The sequence below is a fragment of the Poecilia reticulata genome, chromosome 19 (genome assembly GCF_904066995.2).
Source record: "Poecilia reticulata chromosome 19, P_reticulata-male-v2, whole genome shotgun sequence".
Classification (NCBI taxonomy): Eukaryota; Metazoa; Chordata; class Actinopteri; order Cyprinodontiformes; family Poeciliidae; genus Poecilia; species Poecilia reticulata.
In genome coordinates this window covers 3522340-3540915 of record NC_088848.1, presented here as the reverse complement: position 1 = coordinate 3540915, position 18576 = coordinate 3522340, and the positions used below count along the sequence as shown (strand labels likewise).

Genomic DNA, 18576 nt, shown 5'->3' with positions numbered 1-18576 from the left:
TAGAATCCCAATTAAAATAATAAGTCGGGTTTATCTCTCTAATTAAAATAAATGATCTCTAATTAAAATCAGTCACTCAGGTTGGGTTCAGATTGGATTTTTTTTTTTAGGTCCAATCTAAATATTAGCGCAGATTCTCCAGACGCCACCAGGAGGAAGTTGTGAGGCTGTGCGTTCAGATCGCAGCAGGTGAAACGCTGCTGGAGTCTCATCATTTAAGAGTTGACGTTTCATTTCATTGTTCCATCAGTGTTTTTTTTGTTTTTTTATGCTTGATTAATGTGTGGTAGGATCTGGAAAATATATATCCTATGTTAACATTTAAAAATTGACGGATAAAAATAGAAAATGACGGAATATTTTTGACACTGTCAGTCAAAATGATGGGCAACAAAAGAGACTAGCGCGACCTTGTCCTGACCTATAAATCAGCTACAAGCAGCATTCATCGTCGTCGGGGTGTGGCCCGAATACGACTCGGCGTCTAGAGTACCCAGCATTCCTTACCTGTGTGTGTGGAACAAACGGCTCAATCAGGAAGTTTTTCAGCACACCTTTTGCCCTTCCAACCTGGCGAAGACAAACACACTCCGGTTAGTTCAGCCCGGCTGTAAAGGAGGCTAATTGAGCAGGAAGTTAACATGCAACCCTTGGAAAGCAGCCAGCCATGTGTGGTGAAGTGAGAGTCTTGCATCAGTGAAAACCGGTCTGGTATGTGTGGATCTCTGGTGGACTAGAATAGCCCACCTCCTGACTGAGCAGCTCCAAACGACCCCGGCATTGGATTGCATCATATGTAAGGAACTCGTCCGCTAATGGAGCGCTATCCGTACCGCGTTGAACACAACTTGGTACCTGCAGTTTACCACATTTACCAGGGATCTCGTTTTAATTTGTGTCTCCGTTGGACTTTTACACTCCGATATTCACAGATAAGTGTGATCTAATGAAAATGACACTTTCAGATGGTACAAAGGTCGTATTTTTTATTAGGGCTGTGAAACGATTACAATTTTTTAATCTGACTAACCGCAGAGTTACTGTAAACTAGTCAGAATTAATTAAAAACTTAGTTTATAAATGGGTTCTAAATGTTTTTATTAGGGCTGTAAATTGATGCAACATGGGATCGTTTCTTGTGTCTGTGATGCTTTTTATTCATCAGTTTATTTGTTCGTTAAGTGTTGCTTCTCGGACTGTCAAGATAAATTCTGCTGGATGATGAACTGTTAAAGCAGTTATTGCAATAAACAATAATATTGCTGTTTTGAGACCATTTTTAAGTAATATAATGGTATAATAATGCAAAAACACATCCTCAAAGATCAGTAACCTTTAAATTCCAGTGAACATTTGACACTGGAACTGGAAAACATTTTAAATATCCAAAATAAATAAACAAAATGAATTTTGAAGTCTTCATAAACAAAATTTGCTTTAAAAAAAGAAAAAAAAAAGAAAGGGCTTGTTGAGAGTGTGGTGGAAAATTACTACAAGTTAACATCTGCTGATCATGTTATATGAAATGCTTGTGAACTCTCACCAGAAGAAGCTGTGAGTGTATTGAACACAATGTCTGAATAAACCTGACAGTGATTTCACCTGACAGCGCTGGGTAATTTTTTTTTCTTCCCCACAACAACAAGACCAAAGCAGCAAACTGAACTTTTATCATCCAGTTTTTGGCAGGAAGAGAGAAAAAAAAGAGAAACAATAAATCATGACAATGGAAATGACGGAGTTTGTTTTAATTTATTGTGAGATTAATTATAGTGACAGGCCTAGTTGCTTCCATCGTAAATAGGTGCTGGTAAAATGATGTTTTGCTACAGTGAAATAATTTCGGGGTTCTTCCTGTGCTCTTGAGACTCCTCTCTCACACGGTGTGACATCACCCCTGTCGAGCAATTTTATGACCGTTTATCCCAAGCAGGAAAAACAAAGCTGAAATGCAAATATGCAAGTATGTGCTTACTAAACAGTTTGGTTAGAGGAGGTAGACGGGGGAAGGAAGGAAATGGTGAGGTGTTGCTCTTCAATCTGGGAGAAATTGCCGTTCCAGTTTCATACTTATCCAGCCTTACCGGTTTGGTCAACTGGGTTTCTATAAATAGTGGCACAAATTGCTTTCAGACAGCGCTGGTCTTCAGGTTTACAGCTCAAACTTAATGACAGAAACTAATATGGTGATTGGGAGGGCAAAGTTTAAGGCAGGTGAGTCAAACTCGGGTTCATTTTGGGCCATGTCAAAAATCTGACTGCTCTTAAAGGGCCGGTTGTGTCTGAATGTGTTGATAAAACCCATTAAACTGTTAAAATATTAATACCTGTCCAACCAGGACTTTGATTGTTTTTATGTCTTTCTGTAATCAAACTTTTGTGATGCCAAGTTAGAAATATTTATATAACCACAGGAGCCCTGATTACTGTGTGAGAAGATATTTGAGAACAAACCACACCGTGTGAAACATCGGTTTGTTGTGGTTGTGAGAGTTAAGAGAGCGATACTTCCAGCAGATAACAGGAAGGCTGACCAGAGGACACCAAAAATGTTCTTTTAACCAACAGGCAACATGCTGCATTTGGAAATGTTGGTAACTTTTTGGAAGAATTAATGCGAGGGTTAATGGGATATTTGTTCACTTTTACTGATGCTACAATATTTAATCGCTAACAAAAGATGCTAAAGAGAGCCTAAAAATCTTACCTCTAACTATTTTGTGTTTGTTTTAAAGTAGCAGACTCCTCTCTCACACACAGTGTAAGGCCATCTCCATATTTTAACAGGTGGGTTAAAAAAAAACCCATGAACATATCTTGGAATCAGCTAAAATCCATTTAACCAATTTAATTATCTTTAGTTTATTTGACCCATAAATTCTCACTGGCAGATTTCCTGCTTCTTTAATTGTTAGGTTAGTCACCATCCATTTAAGTCAGACAGGGAACAGCTGACTCACTGTAATTTCCTTCATGAGGTGACCTTTAAGCCATTCCTTGACTCCCTGGAGGTCCAGGTTGATGCCCACCAGCCCCAGCTTCCCACGCCGTTTTAACAGCTGATCCGGCTTCACCACCAGCCGCTGCAGGAGGAACAAGAAGAAAAGCATCAAGGAAAAGGCGCATAAACACTAGTGGCTCCAGCATGAACTGAAAACAAGTCTCCAACTGTTTCACACAAGCAGAATAAAAGGCTTTTGGACATGAACTGAGTCAATGTCCTGCAAATTAGGAACATGAGACTCCGGGAGCCGTGTGATTTCACTCGCTGGCTGAAACAAAATGACAAAAAGAAACAGGAGCTTCCTGAACAAGTGGACTTACTTCAGACAGCAGCCACGGATGCTGCTGTGCGAGGAGGTTCAAGTCGGTCGCAGGGGTTACATTAACGTAGCGGGCACGGTTCTGTACAGCAGCTGACTGGTTGATGTATTTGTACAAGAACTCCTTCCCCGTCTGCTCCGATATGGCTTTCGCAGACATCGTACCAGTGGAGAGCACAGGGACTTCAGGGGAAGAAAAATAAAACTGTTAGGTCTCTGCAACATTAGGTATTTTCAACAGCAATAAAACTATTAAAAACTGAGGAACCAGAGACTTTAAAATGAAAAAGGGACCAATACATGCATTAAGTGAAGCAAAATTATAAACATGCAAAGAGAATAAACTGCTTGAAAGGCAAGGCATGTTTTATACACAAGACAACTGAGTGTTTTGCAGAAAAATTTTGTTTAAAAACAAAATACGAGGAAAAAAGTACTTCTAACATGTTTCCTAAAGCACTGAAGTGCAGATGTCGATTTCTGTGCAAACAACAATGTTTTAGATAATAATAAAGTATCGGGGAAATAAAAGGTCCTTCGAATGAACTGCTGAACTGAACTGCTGCACCTGCAAAAACAGCGAGGAATCCAGTTACAAAACCAAACATGGTCAGGAGGAATGCTGCAATAACACGTCCAACACTGGAGCGTCACTGGATTATTTGTTTTAAGAACTAAATGTTTTAATCCGTTGGATTATTTAAATCATCAACCTCAAGTTACACAATAATGACTTGATAGAAATTACAGTTAAGTTAAAATAAGTTATCATGTGGTAACATTTTTGTTCATCTCCTTGTAATTTGATCAGAAGCGTTTTATAAAGTTATTCTTATTAGATAAAGGCCTGAATGAGATTCTGACTACATGACAACCTGGAGTAAAAATGACAAAATCATAAAAACATAAAACTAAAATGCTTAGCGGCATGTTTTTGTGAAGAGAATCGATCTGACTCTTGTTTTATTTTAAAACTTGATGATAATGTTCTGTTCACATTAAATGTTTTTTAGCTGAATTCAGTGGGATATTTAACAAAATTCATGATCAGATCAGAAATTTTGATAATGTTTTTGTTGAAACAAGTATTTAAAATTTTAACTTGATATTGTGAGTGAAACTAATAGAGAAATGTGGCTCTTCAATGAGGTGAGGGCAGTTTTTTTTTTTTTGCATATTGTGGAATAATTATTTGGTTTAAAAGTTAAAACTCACAATTCAAGATTCATGAACTTAAAAACAATGTTTAGACAACTTGTCTCTTGTTAAATCAACATTTCTGAGTTGAAACCAAAACAATTTTCTTGTCAAACTGCATTTTCAAGGAAACAGGTGGACTCTAATTTACAAGTTAAATCACCTTCAAATGTTTTACAGTGCAGCAGCTGAAAGAATCATGTTTTTGGTAAAGAAAGCTACAGACAAAATTATGTTCTTGTATGCCAGACACATATTTTAAGAAGTTTTTTTTGAGTAAATGAGATAAAAATGTTAGAATAAGAAAACAAGATATGCTGATTTTACAAGAATAACATTTATGTAATAATTCAATCCAACCATTTCACACAATTTTGAGCATTTTTATCTTAAGCAAGAAAAACAACACTCAAATGCAATCACTTATTAAATATTTTTGCTTAGTTGTACAAGATGGAGGTAGGAAGAAAAACTGAAATTTCTCATTGCAAATCACTGAACAGCACTTATAATCCCACACAAACAGCCTAAAGGGAAAAAAAAGACCATTATTTTGAAAAACAGCACTTGACACTGGTTATCTTGCTGTTCCAGTAACAGTATCCAGCCTTACCTGTTTGGTCACCTGGACTTGTACAAATAGTGGCACAAATTGCCTTCAGCCAGCGCTGGGCTCCAAGTTTACAGCTCAAACTTAATGACAGAAACTAATTTGGTGACTGGGAGGGCAAGGTTTAAAGTATCTCAAATTAGTCCAGGAAGTTTTTATTGCTACTTGAATACACTCAGCTTCTGTGTCACTGATAACATTTTATGGCGACTTCTTTTAAAACCCCCAAGAAAAGATTTCTAAATAAGTATAATAATAATATAATAATGCAGTCAAACTTTCAGATGATCCAGTTTTCATAATACTCATGTCCAATCTGTTGTCTGAAGCGACCAAGCCGTGAAATTTCAACGACTGTACATGCGCTTCATATGTAGGGAGCTGAAACCGGAGGCAGCAGCATCACAGAAACCACAGAAGAAGAAAAAGGGGGTCAGTGGATGTGAACGTGGATGCCTCAGTTCTTCTCCAGCTGCACCGCACATAGTGAAGGCTTTATGAATGAAGCTCCTGTCCAGACTACCACACCCACTCCACTGACTCAGAAGGAAGCCAGGCTAGCTCAATGACCACATTAGCCTTTTTTCCCCCCCGTTAGCTAAAAAGATATACAAAAAAGGAAGAACAACAAAAAAGATAGCAGCTGTTTGGGGAAGACTTTTAGGTAAGGTTGGCTTGCTTTTCTCACAATTGTAAGCGAATTACTTCATATTTACCGCTTTAAGCCTTAACATGTTAACAAAAAACACAACAAGCATGTCCACGCAGTGTATCTATGTCAATGTCAGTGGCTGTAGTTCTGTGTTTCAAACTTCTCAGCATCCTGATTCATACAACCCGAAGTGCTGACAGGCTAGCTAGCATAGACTACCAGGATAAAAACACAAATATGGCGAAAGCAAAGTAGCTGAGGAACAACATTTACCTTGAGAATAAACGTTACACCTGCCTGAAGTGAAGGATTGGAGCCCCAGCCACAACTAATGCAGCTTTTCCTGTCCGTTCGCCTTATACCGGAGCCAGTTTCTGTTAGCAGCTCTAACCTCCTGTCGAACCATAATCTGGCCACCGATTACACGTCTCTGCCCGCGTCTGATTGGCTGGAAAATGGTCACGTGGTGACGTGAGTTCCGCCCACATTAATAATTGCAAACATTAACTTTGGATTTTAAAACTGGCATTTGAGGGTTAAAAATATACAACTAAATCCAACAAAATGGGTGACCTACTTTTTATGGGAGTTGTGTTTTATTTTTAGACACGAAATTTATTAAAATCAATTGGGTTTGGTTAACTTTCTTTGCTTAAAATGTGCAATACAACCATAAACAGAACGTCTGCAAAAAGCACGTTTTGATTGTTTCTGATTTTATTTTTTAAATAGGTTCTAATCTGAAAATGTACTGTACATTTTCTAAGCGGTTTTATTTGACAATAATAGTTTTTTTATTTATTTGATACTGGAACATATTTTAAAAATATTTTTATCATTCTTATTACAGCCTCCTCTCACTTTCTCTTTGCTTCTTAACAATGCTATCATACTACTACTACTACTAATAATAATAATACAAATAAATAACTGGCTGTGCAGCTTATAGTTATTGGCAAATGTTAATCATTTTTAACACATCAGTATCAGTTTCACAGCTGATTTGATATAAGCAACTTGTATGTATCTCCATCTTTATTTTTCGAAATGTAATACAAGTGAATTATTACTAACAGCATTAAAACCACACCCAGTTTTACTAGCTGAGCTTAGTAGCAGTTACTTTTAATTGCTCATTAAATGCTGCGATGCATTTGTGCCAAAGGGAAACAATATTTTATGAACTGACGAAAGCCTCATGTTGGCTCAGTCATTGTGGTACGTGGAGATTTCTCAATCTACGCTGTCAAACCAAGGGCTTGTCGATCAGTTTGAATACAAAAAAATACTTCAAGAGGTGATGTTGGCTTTTGGTGAAGAGGAAAGAAAGTTAGCAGCGTTGGACCTTAATCCAATAATTAAAAAAAACTTGCATGGTGACATTAAATTTCTGAGACAAAATGTGGAACATTAATCTGTAATGTCTTTTCCTCACAGCGATAATGAATCTAAGAAAAATATTCAGTAACATAATTTAGAGAGTGTTGTGAAAATTTTACTCATATTTTAAACAAGCATATGAAATGTGTCAAACATCACTACCAGAGAAAAAAGTCCAGAGTTACAGTAAAAGACAAGCCTTTATTTCAAAATGTTCAAAGAAAAACAAAAAAAACATTTTTACCAAATGATGGAAAGAGCCTTGAACCTAAAATGAATACCCGTCCAAACAGGTGGAACAAGAAGGGGAAGGACGGCACTGAACAAACGTGCATGACAAGTTCACACCGTAATGACTCGACAGATCAGGACAGCGGCTGGAACCAAACCCAAAGTCTCACATTTAACAGGACGAAGACTTCATGTGCAAAATTAACTTCTGAAAATGTTTAGTTTTTCCCCAGAAACTTGAAGACGCTTCAACAAAATCTACCTCTGTGGTTTGTTGTAGGTTTAGGTCTGTGAGCTTCAACTAATCCCAATAAGGCACCACTTAAATGGAACAGGGTGGATGGTACTGGTTTAGGTTGGTTTGCTGAGAAAAATAAAATAAAAAGGGAAACGATCTTTTATTTTGGCTTGTCTCAAAAAGAAAAAAAATATGGCAGTGTCAGAGTGACAAAGACGAGATGGAAATCACTTTTAAGAGGCTTGTTTCCGTCTTAAAAACAAAACAAAAAGACGATTGAAGACGAGGTCCTCAGGCATTCTGCTGCATTCAGGTGACGATACACAGAACAATAAATACAAACAAACTGAGGAAAGACTGAAAAAGAAAACATACGGACACGTTGAATTACATTCTGAGTCAAATATTCGATGCAATAGGGAGAAGAAACAAAATGAAAAGAGAAAATGTGGTTTTGGCAAACAAAACAAAATCCATTTAAAACCCGGGAATAGTGTCGGCTTCCAGGTGAGACGCTCCGAGCGACGGCAGGTCCTCGGAAAAACTTTATGCTTGTTAAATGTAATCCTTTAAAACTAATCCACGCTCATCCCGGACCAGCTTTCTGAAGCCTGAGTCGGTTTTAAATCTCAATCATGTAATACGAGGTCAATATTGACAACTGTGACATGCTAACACCAGCTAGTACAAAAACCTCAAGCGATTCAAGTGCCTTAGATGTTAATTTATAACCAAAACCTATGAATTATTCTCTCTGGCGTTTGTCAGCATCAGTGTAAGGAGTGATTTGAGGATTGGGTGCAATAATAATAATAATAACATTAATTAAAAGATCAGTGGGCGAATACTTCAACACACTCAGGAGTTTGAGTATCAGGTGACAGGGTCCACGTTTATCTACACTGCAGAGGTTTGCTCCCAGTCGCGCCGCTTCACATTAACCGAACTGGAAAAAGAAATTTCCTGGTCCTGAGTCTGTGGAGGAAAAACGGTCTGTAATCAGGCGGGTTTACGATTATCCAAATCCGACACCAAAATGTGAAAATTCATACCGGGGCTGGAATCGAAGCTGAATCCTCCACCGTGACCGCCGAAGAAAGCCCTGAAGATGTTGTTTGCATCAAAATCTGGAAGAAAGTAAAAGAATAAAAAACAAGATGAGTTGATTCTTTAACTGGACAAAATTCAATCAATTCACACAGAAGCAGCTTCACTCTGGTTTGTGTTTAAACTTATTGTGTTTCAATAAACAGTAAAACATAACGGGGAAATCTGGACTTGTGGCGCCCTCTACAGGTTGGACTAAATTAGAAACTAACACTACCTCACACTAGTAAAGGTAAAATTAGCTGCTAATAGAATCCCAACTTCTAAATCGTCCAACTTCTATTTAATTTGCAACTTCAAAATTCATTCACCACCCCAAATTTCTAGATTATTAGTTTTTCTAACATTCTGGACATTGGAGTTTAAAATGTTTACATTAAAATTGCTCTACAGCAGCAAACTGCTATGCTGCTTCATCAGCAACTTTAATCTGGATTATTTCAAAATCTGTGACATTCTGACTCTGATTGGATTATTCCACACTGAAAATACACCTCACAGATCTTTGATGCTTTTATTTTGGTTACAACATAAAAAGGTTGAAGTCTAAATGTTCAAGTTTAGGGGTGTCAAACAAAATCGTGAATGCTCTTAAGGGGCCGGCTGTGCCAAATGTATTGATAAAACCTGTTCAAACTGTTAAAATCTCAATTAATTATTAAAATTAAATAATATTATTGAGCATCTTTTCAGTTCCTCCAGGATTTTGAGATTCTTTTTGTGATTTTTTTTGTAATAAAAATCAAAATGTTTGCGGTACTAATTTGGAAATATTTGCGCTTCTTGACAGTAAATGTGACTTTTTGTTACTCGCTGTATAGATCATGGACTATAATCTGACATCAATTAAGGCTGAGGCAGCTGTTTAGTACAATTAAGAAAGTTTTTCACAATTTTTGAGAAAAATCTGCCATAAACTTTCAATTATTACCACAAAAAATTGCAGGGATTTGTTGATTTTGTGGGAATTTCCATAATAATTCTAAAAAAACTGGAGGAACTGGTTGATATAATTTGGCAGTAAAAACTGCATTGATTTGACTGAAAACATAATATTTAAGCAAAATTAGTGTCTAGTCTAGAATCTAGAGGGCCACATAAAAAGCTACGGCGGGCCGGATTTGGCCCACGGGCCTCGAGTTTGACTCATTTCATCAGACCATCTAAAATATATAAATATTTTCAGAAATATTTAAATATTTTAGATAAAAACTAACTAAAATATAAAACCATTCAATATTTAAATATATAAATATTTGCAGAAATATTTATATATTTTAGATAAAAACTAACTAAAATATAAAACCATTCACCACCGCCTTCAAAGCAGCCGTCGTCCTCCAGGTCGTGTCCGTTGTCGTAGCGCATCTTCTTCTTGGGATCGGAGAGGACGGTGAACGCCTCTCCCACTTCCTTGAACTTCTTCTCCTCCTCTTTCTGCACCTCTGGAGCTGCTCCGCTGTGGCGGTCTGCGAGAAAATACATTTATTATTTTACCAAAGAGGTAAAAATATACCCATAGTAGAATTCAGTTCCTTTGATTTTAATTTCGTTAAAGTACAACCTTAAATTTTGGTATATTTTAGTGCGAAGTGGAAGGAAGATGATGCGGAGGTAGAGTAAAAACCTGAAAACTATCCCACTTAACCACGATGACCTGAAATAAAAACCCTTCAGAAGCAAATTAAATGGTAAACTGATCCCAGCTGTGTGTAATTTAATCCCAGAATAAATCCAGATGTTCTGTGAAGGCCTCAGAGGTTTGTTAGCGAACATTAGCTAGCAGATAGCATCAGGTGAGGTTATAAAACTGCATCCCGTACTACACAAACTGTAGATTGGGATGGTTTAATATAAACACACACTTCAGATTTCATTAAAAATAATGTGTATTTTTTTATTTTACAGGAATAAGAGTGCTTTCCAGATACCTGGGTGGTGCATGAGGGCGCGCTTGCGGTACGCCTTCTTGATCTCGTCCTCTGTGGCGTTCTTCCCGACCCCGAGCACCTTGTAGTAATCTTTTCTTTTGCTCTTCTTCAGCTCCATCTGTGCCGTCTTCAGCAGATGTTTGTGATCTGAAAGAGCAGCAGGCCGAGTTTTAGGATTCGAGCGCGAGGACGTCCCGATGTGAGGCACCGCGGCGTACCTGAGGTCTTTTCAGTCTGGTAAACTTTTTCGTAGTCGCGTACAGCCTCTTCGTACTGCTCCGTGTCCATGTAGCTGCGGGGGTCAGAGGTCAGAGTCAGTGGAAAACGGCAACATGCTGAACAGCAGAGCACAACCTGCGTGACGTACCACTGCGCTCTCCTCAGGTAGGCCTTGATGTACGTGTCGTCGAGTTTGATTGCACTGGTACAGTCGTCTATGGCTTGGTTGAGTTTCTTCAGCTGTTGGTTAATTAATCTGTTAGTGACTGAACTCACTGGAGGCATTCAGCTAATATGAATAGTCACAGATGTGTCTTAATGCCACAGTGGTTGAGTTTTCCAGCCTGGTACCTTTGCTCCTGCCGTGGCTCTGTTGCAGTAGAGTTTAGCGTTGGTCTTGATGTTGTTGGGGTCTATCGCCAGCGCTTCGGTGTACAGAACGTAAGCAGATTCATAGTTGCAGATCTTAAAGGCCTGGTTGCCCTCCTCTTTCTTGGCTTTTAGAGCTTTGGCATTCTGGTTTAGTGAGAAAAAACAAAAACACACATCAGACTTTGAGAGGTCAGAGTTCTCCCTGATCTCTCAAAGAGAGACTCGGAGCTGCTGCAGGAAGAACTGCAACAAAATATCACATGAAAGTCATGAAAACACACGGAGGGAAATCGTTACCCTGCAGGCTAGTCGGGCCTTTTCGTGATCAGGTGCCATCCGCAGAGCCTGGACGAAGAACTGCACGGCTTTATCGATGCAGTCCTCGTAGTACAGGCACAGGCCCCGGACGTAGAGCGCGTCCGCGTTGGTCGAGTCCATCCTCAGAATGTCACTGCAGAAACGAAGATTTACACTGGAAGTCAAGCTGCATTCACCTACAGAACAATATCTAATCACTTTTAAGCATTTAAAAGAAGAACTAGACAATAAAACCAGCATGACTTTGAGTTCTTGCCTCGCCACAGACTGAGCTTCAGGATAACGTCCCAGCAGAGCGAGACACTCGGCCTTGTGGATTTTGAAGCGATGGCAGGCAGGCGCCAGAGCTAAGGCCCGGTCCATGCAGTACACCACCTGGACCAGGACAACGAGGAAAGCTGAGGCAATCTTATTTATGTAGCACATTTTCAGCAGCAAGGCAGTTCAAAGTGTTTCACATGAGTGAGAAGAAAATTCAAACAAAACAAAACCAAAAGAAAGGCAAAAAGTGCAAAACTAAATATTGGTTCCCCACGTTTAATAAGGATAAGTATATATTATAAACTATTAGAGGTTTCTCTGGATTTATAGTTTGTTCTGAGTTGGAGGCATAAAACTAAATTATACCAATATTTGATTCTTGTTCTGGGTTGCTGAGTAATAAGCTAACAGTAGATTCTCAAGGTCTTGCTCTGATATTAAAGGTAAGTAGGTAGGTAGGTAATAAGCCCTCCACAATTTATAAAACTAATAAACTAAACAGACAAGGTGAAAAAATGACATGAAACTACACTCAGGTTTTAATGTAGCATTTCTGATAAGAGACGAAGCCAAGAATAAAATCAAAATTTTGACTAAAAAACAAAAACTTTCAAGGAGTTATTTTTGCAAAGTGAAACATAAATTTAACATTTTCCAGCCACTCTGCGCTTTTTGTTTTTAATGGAGGCATCTTTGATCTCATCCTTAATCCTTTTCCAGATCTACTTTTGGGTTTGATGGAGAAAGATAAAATGAAATCACCTTTCTGAAATCCCGTTTTTCAAAGCTGAAATCAGCCATTTTCTCGTACTCCAGCAGAACCGCTGCATTCTTTTTCTAAAAAACAGAACAACAGAGAATATCTAGGATCATTTTTATAAAATAAAAACAAACATAAAACCTCTCCTTTCATTTCAAAAACCTGTCAATAAATGGAAACCAGTGGATAACTCACAATGACACTTTTTAATGAACGGTTTTGTTAAAGTTCCCACCTCCTGCTTGGCCTCCTTGTTGCTCGGGTCCAGCTCCAGAACCTTCTGAAAGCAGCGGCTGGCCGCCATGCCGTTTCCCAGAGACATGTGACACTTGCCCTCGCGCAGATGACCCTACGATGAAAACGGAGGACATGTGTGAAACTCATCCAACTCATTCTCTGTTCATTACAAAATTCACAGATTAAAAATGGTGATGGAAATATCTGTAAAAGAAGTGTTAACGTTTCATGCATGCAGTTATTATGTGTAATGCTGGATGAACACTGATCTTAGTTTTTGAAACAATGAGTTCCAGCTTGATGTTTCAAATTGTTCCTCTAAATCAGGGATGTAAAATTCATTTTCGTTTTGGGCTAAATCTAAATCATGGATGCTCTTAAAGGGCCGGTTGTGACGAATGTATTGATAAAACCTGTTCAAACTGTTAAAACACCAATGAATTATTAAAATTAAATAATATTACTTAACATCTTTTCAGTTTCTACAAGATTTTGTGATTCATTTTGTGATTTTTTTGCAATAAAAATCAAAGTGTTTGTGATACTAATTTGGAAATATTTACGCTTATTTATGGTGGTAAATGTGACTTTTTATTACTCGCTGTATAGATCAATGGACTATAATCTGACATCAATTAAGGCTGAGGCAGCTGTTTAGTACAAGCATTAAAGTTTTTGACAATTTTTATAAAAAATCTGCAATAAACTCCCAATTATTACCACAATAAAAAGTGCAGAGATTTTGTTGATTTTGTGTGAATTTCCACAATAATTATCGAGAAACTGACATAATTTGGCAGTAAACAGATAAAAACTACATTGATTATTTAAGCACACTTGGTGTTCAGTCTATAATCTAGAGGGCCACATTAAAAGCTACGGCGGGCCAGATTTGGCCCACGAGCCTCGAGTTTGACATGTGCTGCAAAGGAACCACTTTTATAAAAAGGGATTTTAAATCATTTATTAAGAGAAAAAAATAATTTCTCTTCAACTAAATTTATTGCAAATTTAGATTAATATTTAGTGAAGTCACATTTCTGAACTGTTAAAAATAAACTTATATACTCACAGAAAACAAAAATAATAATGATTTGAAGAATTTATTGAAAATATTCAAATCATGACATCAAATTTAGGTCAGTGTTTGTTTTTCTATATGCCATTTACCAACCACATGCTTTTAGATGAAAAACATATTTAATAATTAAAAAGTGGGTTAAAAATTGTACATTTTAAAAGGCAGTAAAATGTATCCGTTTGGCGAGAATAAGTGAATTTAACTGATTTTTTTTATTTTTTTAATCAAGACTAAGAGGCTGCACCAAAATTAAAAACAACATTAATACCTTCATGAAACAGTCGTCCAGACGCACGGCCTGCTGGGAGTCTTCGAGGGCTTCTCGAAAGCGACTGAGCATCATGAGGGTGGCCGCCCTGTTACCATAGTAACTGGCATTCCTGGGACATGCATCTAAATTTAAAGCAAAAAAAATAAAAAATAAAAAACACGTTAGAGAAACATATGCTTACAAAAAAATAAGACCTGGTTGAAGAGAATAACAAAAACAGATTATTTCTCAACAGAGGAAGCATAGGAGGAGCAATCAGGCGGATTAAGGAAACAAAATAATCTCAGGAATTAGCCGTGATCTCACCGATGGCCTTGGTGTAGTAGTTGAAGGCTTCAGAGTAATCTTTCTTGCTGTAGTATGCATTCCCTTGCTCTTTGAAGCCTTCGGCTTCGCTAGAGAGCAAAAAAAAAAAAAAAACAGAAACCAAAGTCAAACAGGAAGGAATATGTAAATCAGGTTCAGATCACACGTGTCAAACTCAAGGCCCGAGGGCCAAATCTGGCCCGTTGCAGCTTTTTATGTGGCCATCTACTCTACAAATTACAACAATGAGTCCCTCCAGTTTCATACAAATCCTCAAAATTCACACAAAGTCAACATATCCCCACATTTTTTCTGATTTTACTGTCATAAATGTTGGGTTTAACTGACAGCTGCCTCAGCCTTACTTGATATCAAGTTATAGTCCATGATCAATATGGCAAGTGATAAAAAGTCACATTTAACATCATAAATTAGCGCAAAAGACATGACATTACAACATTATTTCTAACTTAGCAAGGTTTCCCCCAGAAAACTTAGCAAGTTAACTCTTTTTTTTAACAAAAAAAAAAACTGTCGTGTTTTTTAGTAAAAAAAATGTTTTTCAGGAAATTTGAAAATATCGCTTGATAATTACATGTTATTGAAATATTGGGAGATTAATACCTGAACACCAACTATAAAGTCTTAAAAAATGCAAACGTTTTAAAGAGACTTAAAAAAAAACATAAGCAATGCTAAGCCTGGTGGGGGCACAAGTAAAGCCTGGTGGCCCGCCAGGCTTATAATGCATTGAGGGAAACACTGTTTAGCATCACAAAATATGTGATTTTGATTACAAAAACAATCACAGCTTGTAGGACAGCTATTTATTAATATTTTAACAGTTTAATGGATTTAAACATTCTGACACAACCGGACCTTTAAGAACATTCAGATTTTTGATATGGTCCCAAATGAAACCGAGTTCGACACCATTGTCTTAGATTATTTGGATTCCTCCTACAAAGGATTCTGCTCGTCTTTATACCTGAAACTGGGACATCAGAGGAGAGGTCGGTACACACAGTCCCGGACTAAACATAGCTTTGAAACTACTGCGGTTCTGGTCGAAGGACCAGGTGTTGGAATGAAAGTCAAACAGTAATCAGCAGCTGCTCTCTTGCTTTTCGTGTCAAAATTGGCCTTTCTTGTTGTCACAATTCACCCCAAAGCAAAACCCATTCAAGCAACATCCTCACCTGACTGTATGTAAGCAGGTCTCATCAAGAGTAAGGTTGGTAATGCTTGGAAGTCGTTTTAAGTATCTGGTAAAAATGAGGTTTTCATTAAAGCTGCTTATCCTCGTATTGTAAAATCTTCTTGGAGAGCCTGACCATGAAATAGGTCATCATCCACCATTAAGCCCCGTCAGCTTACACGAGCCCTGCTATAAGTGGGCACTACATCTCTTTTGTTTTAAAGCTGGTACATATGCAAAAAAAAAGTTGTTAGGAATAATCTAGAAATCAGCCACTTGTTTTTTTTGTCCCCTTTCTAGAAGAGAATCTGAATAAATCTTTGTCTTTAGTCAGCTATATAAAAGCACAACTACATGCTAATAAAAGAAAATCTTGCATAAATTATTGCTTTAAGAGCTATGAGATTGTATTTTATCATTTGGCAACAATTTGGGCAAATTATTATCACTAGACCTGCCACGATAACAGATTTTGCTGGACGATAAATTGTTCCAGAAGTTATTCCGATAAATGATAATGTTGTTTTGAGACCATTTTTAAGTGATATAATAGTAATGCAAGGTTCCCCCCCAGAAAACTTGCTAAGCCTGGTGGTTGGGCGCTAAAGCAGTCATTCATTCAGCGGCCCGTCGTGTTTTTGAGTTGAAAAATGTTTAAAGTTGGCAGGAAATTGGAAAATATCACTTGATAATTATGCATTATTGAAAGATTAATACCTGAACACCAACTATAAAGCCTTAAAAATGCAAACATTTTAAAGACTTAAATAAATAAGCAATGCTTAGCCTGCTGGGGGCACAAATAAAGCCTGGTGGCCCGCCAGGCTTATGATACGCTGTAATGACAAAATAATAATGCAAGAACATATTCTCAAAGATGAGTAAACTATAAATTCTTATGAACATTTAAAACTGGAACTGGATGACATTTTAAATATCCAAAATAAATAAATAAAAACAAATAAAATTAATTTTGAAATCTTTCTAAATAATATTCTTCAAAAAAAGGGCTAGTTGAGACTAAAACACCAAACTGAAAACTTTTGTCATCCAGTTTTTGAGAAAGATAAAAAAAGAGATAAATGACAAATCATGCTAATGGAAATTATTGAGTTTGTTTTAATTCATCATGCGATTAATTGATTTATTGATTACTGTGACAGACCTAACTATTGTAGCAATCATTCTTTAGTTTTCAGTATTTTTCCTGATGAATGTGGCTTTGTTATTAACAATGAAGCAGGCAGTATTTTCAACTAATCTATAGATTATAAATAGTAGGTGCTAAATTTGCCCACATCCTTTTTCATGTAGTCCCCCCCCCGCTTACTACGCCTATAAAATAACTAAAGATTCTGATTTGTTTTATAATGCCTGAGTTAGCTTATTACTACCACAGCTAATATTTTTTTTACTTCCACTTCAATCTTGTTCATATGCTAAAAATAACTGTAGTTATTCAACTTCTTTTTCCTCTATATATAAACTAGAACAAGCGCTGCAGCAGCAAAGCTAGCAGTTACAGGAAGTAAGAAAAGTTTAAAACTCAGATTATTTATGTTTCATCTAAAATTCTGGTACGTGGCAACAATTTCAGCAGATGTTTAGATGTTTAGAGGATGGATTAGTTTGAAAAAAGCTAAATCAATAAATTAGCAGAATTGGCATTAAGCATTAATTATTTTCTGATCAAATTGAGTTTATAGGTAAATGATATTTTTCTTCATATCATAATTTCAAATAGACTGATATTCTGTCATTGAAATGTTTATTAGATAAGTTAGCTTAGAACTATGTTAGCGCCTCTTTTTTTTTTAAATAGTTGACGGCAATAAAAGTAAAAATTGTATTTAATACTTTCAATGTTGTTAAAAGTTAGTGTCCTAAACTGACTGTGATCATGGCAGCTTGTTTGTTTTTTTAAAGTCAGATCAGTGTGTTGATTTCCTCTGATAAAGTTGTTCTTTGAAGTTATTGCCTGCATAATTCAATGTTGTCAAATCAAACATGAAATCACTGATTTCAAGAAAAATCATCTCTTTGGGTTTGTTTTCAAACAGTAAATGTAATTATATTCTTATAAGAAGTGTTAATGTGAATAAAAACAGTCACAGAAGATAAAACAAGAAAGAGACAGACATGCAGGGTAGGAATTTATCAATAGAACACATCAATATCGTTAAGAGTCCTTTGTACGATAACGAATATTTAAATAAATTAGTCTTTATGTCGTTTTCACAGATATTTGTTTTACTTCTGGATTTGATATTATATGTTAGATGTTGTTTTTAGGACAACAACATCTAACAAATGTTAGATGTTGTTTTAGCTCATAGTTACCACAGAAATGGTACAAAATGTCTCATTTCTTACCAAATCAGTTTGTCCACCCAATAAGAATGTGTTTATGTGGAATTTTACAGGGTTTAAAAAAACGGATTTAACAGGAAATTAAACATTTTTGCACCAGGGTCAACACTGAGATGCCTAAAAGAGTAGCGTTCACGTGAGCTAATTCAATCGCGTCCAATAAAATATAAAACTGACACGAAACAAAGCTGTGAAACCTAAGCTTAGCAGGAAGGAAGGGGATTCGCCTGTTTGCCTTGAGCTAGCGTGGATAGCTCGCGTCGACAGCGACCGCAGTGGTGTTCTTGAGCTTTCTGTCCCCGTCAGGTTTTAATTTACTCCGGTTATCCATCCACTATTATCTAAACACGACGAAAAACAACTGGAAATCACACACTTACCGTTCCAGGTCATCCTGAGAGCGGATCACGGGCTCTGTTTCTACCGGCATATCGATATCAACAGCTGCCATCTTTTCTGGAAAATGCGAAGCAAGAGAGGACTGCAGAGAGATGACGTCACATCCGCTTTTGGT

At 37.0% G+C, this 18576-nt stretch overlaps 2 protein-coding genes and 1 long non-coding RNA gene across 7 annotated transcripts in view; 1 reads left to right on the top strand and 2 right to left on the bottom strand.

Annotated features, from left to right (window-relative positions):
* The window catches only part of aclyb (ATP citrate lyase b), a 27962-nt gene extending 21744 nt beyond the window's left edge, over positions 1 to 6218 (bottom strand). For 3 of the 4 annotated variants that reach the window (XM_008436634.3, XM_008436635.3, XM_008436636.3), the window contains exons 1-4: positions 6056 to 6218; positions 3325 to 3506; positions 2961 to 3083; positions 508 to 570 (exon numbers count right to left, since the gene is read on the bottom strand). In XM_008436634.3, the coding sequence (XP_008434856.1) occupies positions 508 to 570; positions 2961 to 3083; positions 3325 to 3483 (345 nt within the window). In that variant the 5' untranslated portion in view covers positions 3484 to 3506; positions 6056 to 6218. The remainder of the gene's footprint in view (positions 1 to 507; positions 571 to 2960; positions 3084 to 3324; positions 3507 to 6055) is intronic. The other variant, XM_008436637.3, reaches the window with a different exon arrangement.
* LOC145549097 (uncharacterized) lies at positions 5573 to 11386 on the top strand. The gene is made up of 2 exons (XR_014085049.1): positions 5573 to 5794; positions 10647 to 11386. It is a non-coding gene; the product is annotated as an uncharacterized LOC145549097 (long non-coding RNA).
* LOC103481259 (dnaJ homolog subfamily C member 7-like) lies at positions 7344 to 18576 on the bottom strand. Of its 2 annotated transcripts, none has more exons than XM_008436632.3 (14): positions 18443 to 18576; positions 14495 to 14583; positions 14186 to 14310; positions 12835 to 12948; positions 12602 to 12676; positions 11835 to 11953; positions 11558 to 11711; positions 11240 to 11404; positions 11037 to 11128; positions 10888 to 10961; positions 10670 to 10816; positions 10052 to 10207; positions 8684 to 8758; positions 7344 to 8606 (listed from the first exon to the last, which is right to left on the bottom strand). In XM_008436632.3, the coding sequence occupies exons 1-14, from the start codon at positions 18511 to 18513 to the stop codon at positions 8569 to 8571; spliced, it is 1494 nt and encodes a 497-aa protein (XP_008434854.2). In that variant the 5' UTR covers positions 18514 to 18576; the 3' UTR covers positions 7344 to 8568. The 2 variants fall into 2 exon arrangements, with proteins under 2 accessions (XP_008434854.2, XP_008434855.2); XM_008436633.3 differs by having other exon boundaries at positions 10055 to 10207.

Bases quoted from the DNA above. Each gene is read 5' to 3' on its own strand.
- LOC103481259 (XM_008436632.3), bottom strand. From the start codon at position 18,513: ATGGCAGCTGTTGATATCGATATGCCGGTAGAAACAGAGCCCGTGATC. The intron at 10,962-11,036 runs GTACGTCACGCA...TGACCCCCGCAG, and splicing joins TACCTGAGGAGAGCGCAGTG to CTACATGGACACGGAGCAGT. The intron at 10,208-10,669 runs GTATCTGGAAAG...ATTTTCTCGCAG, and splicing joins CGCCCTCATGCACCACCCAG to ACCGCCACAGCGGAGCAGCT.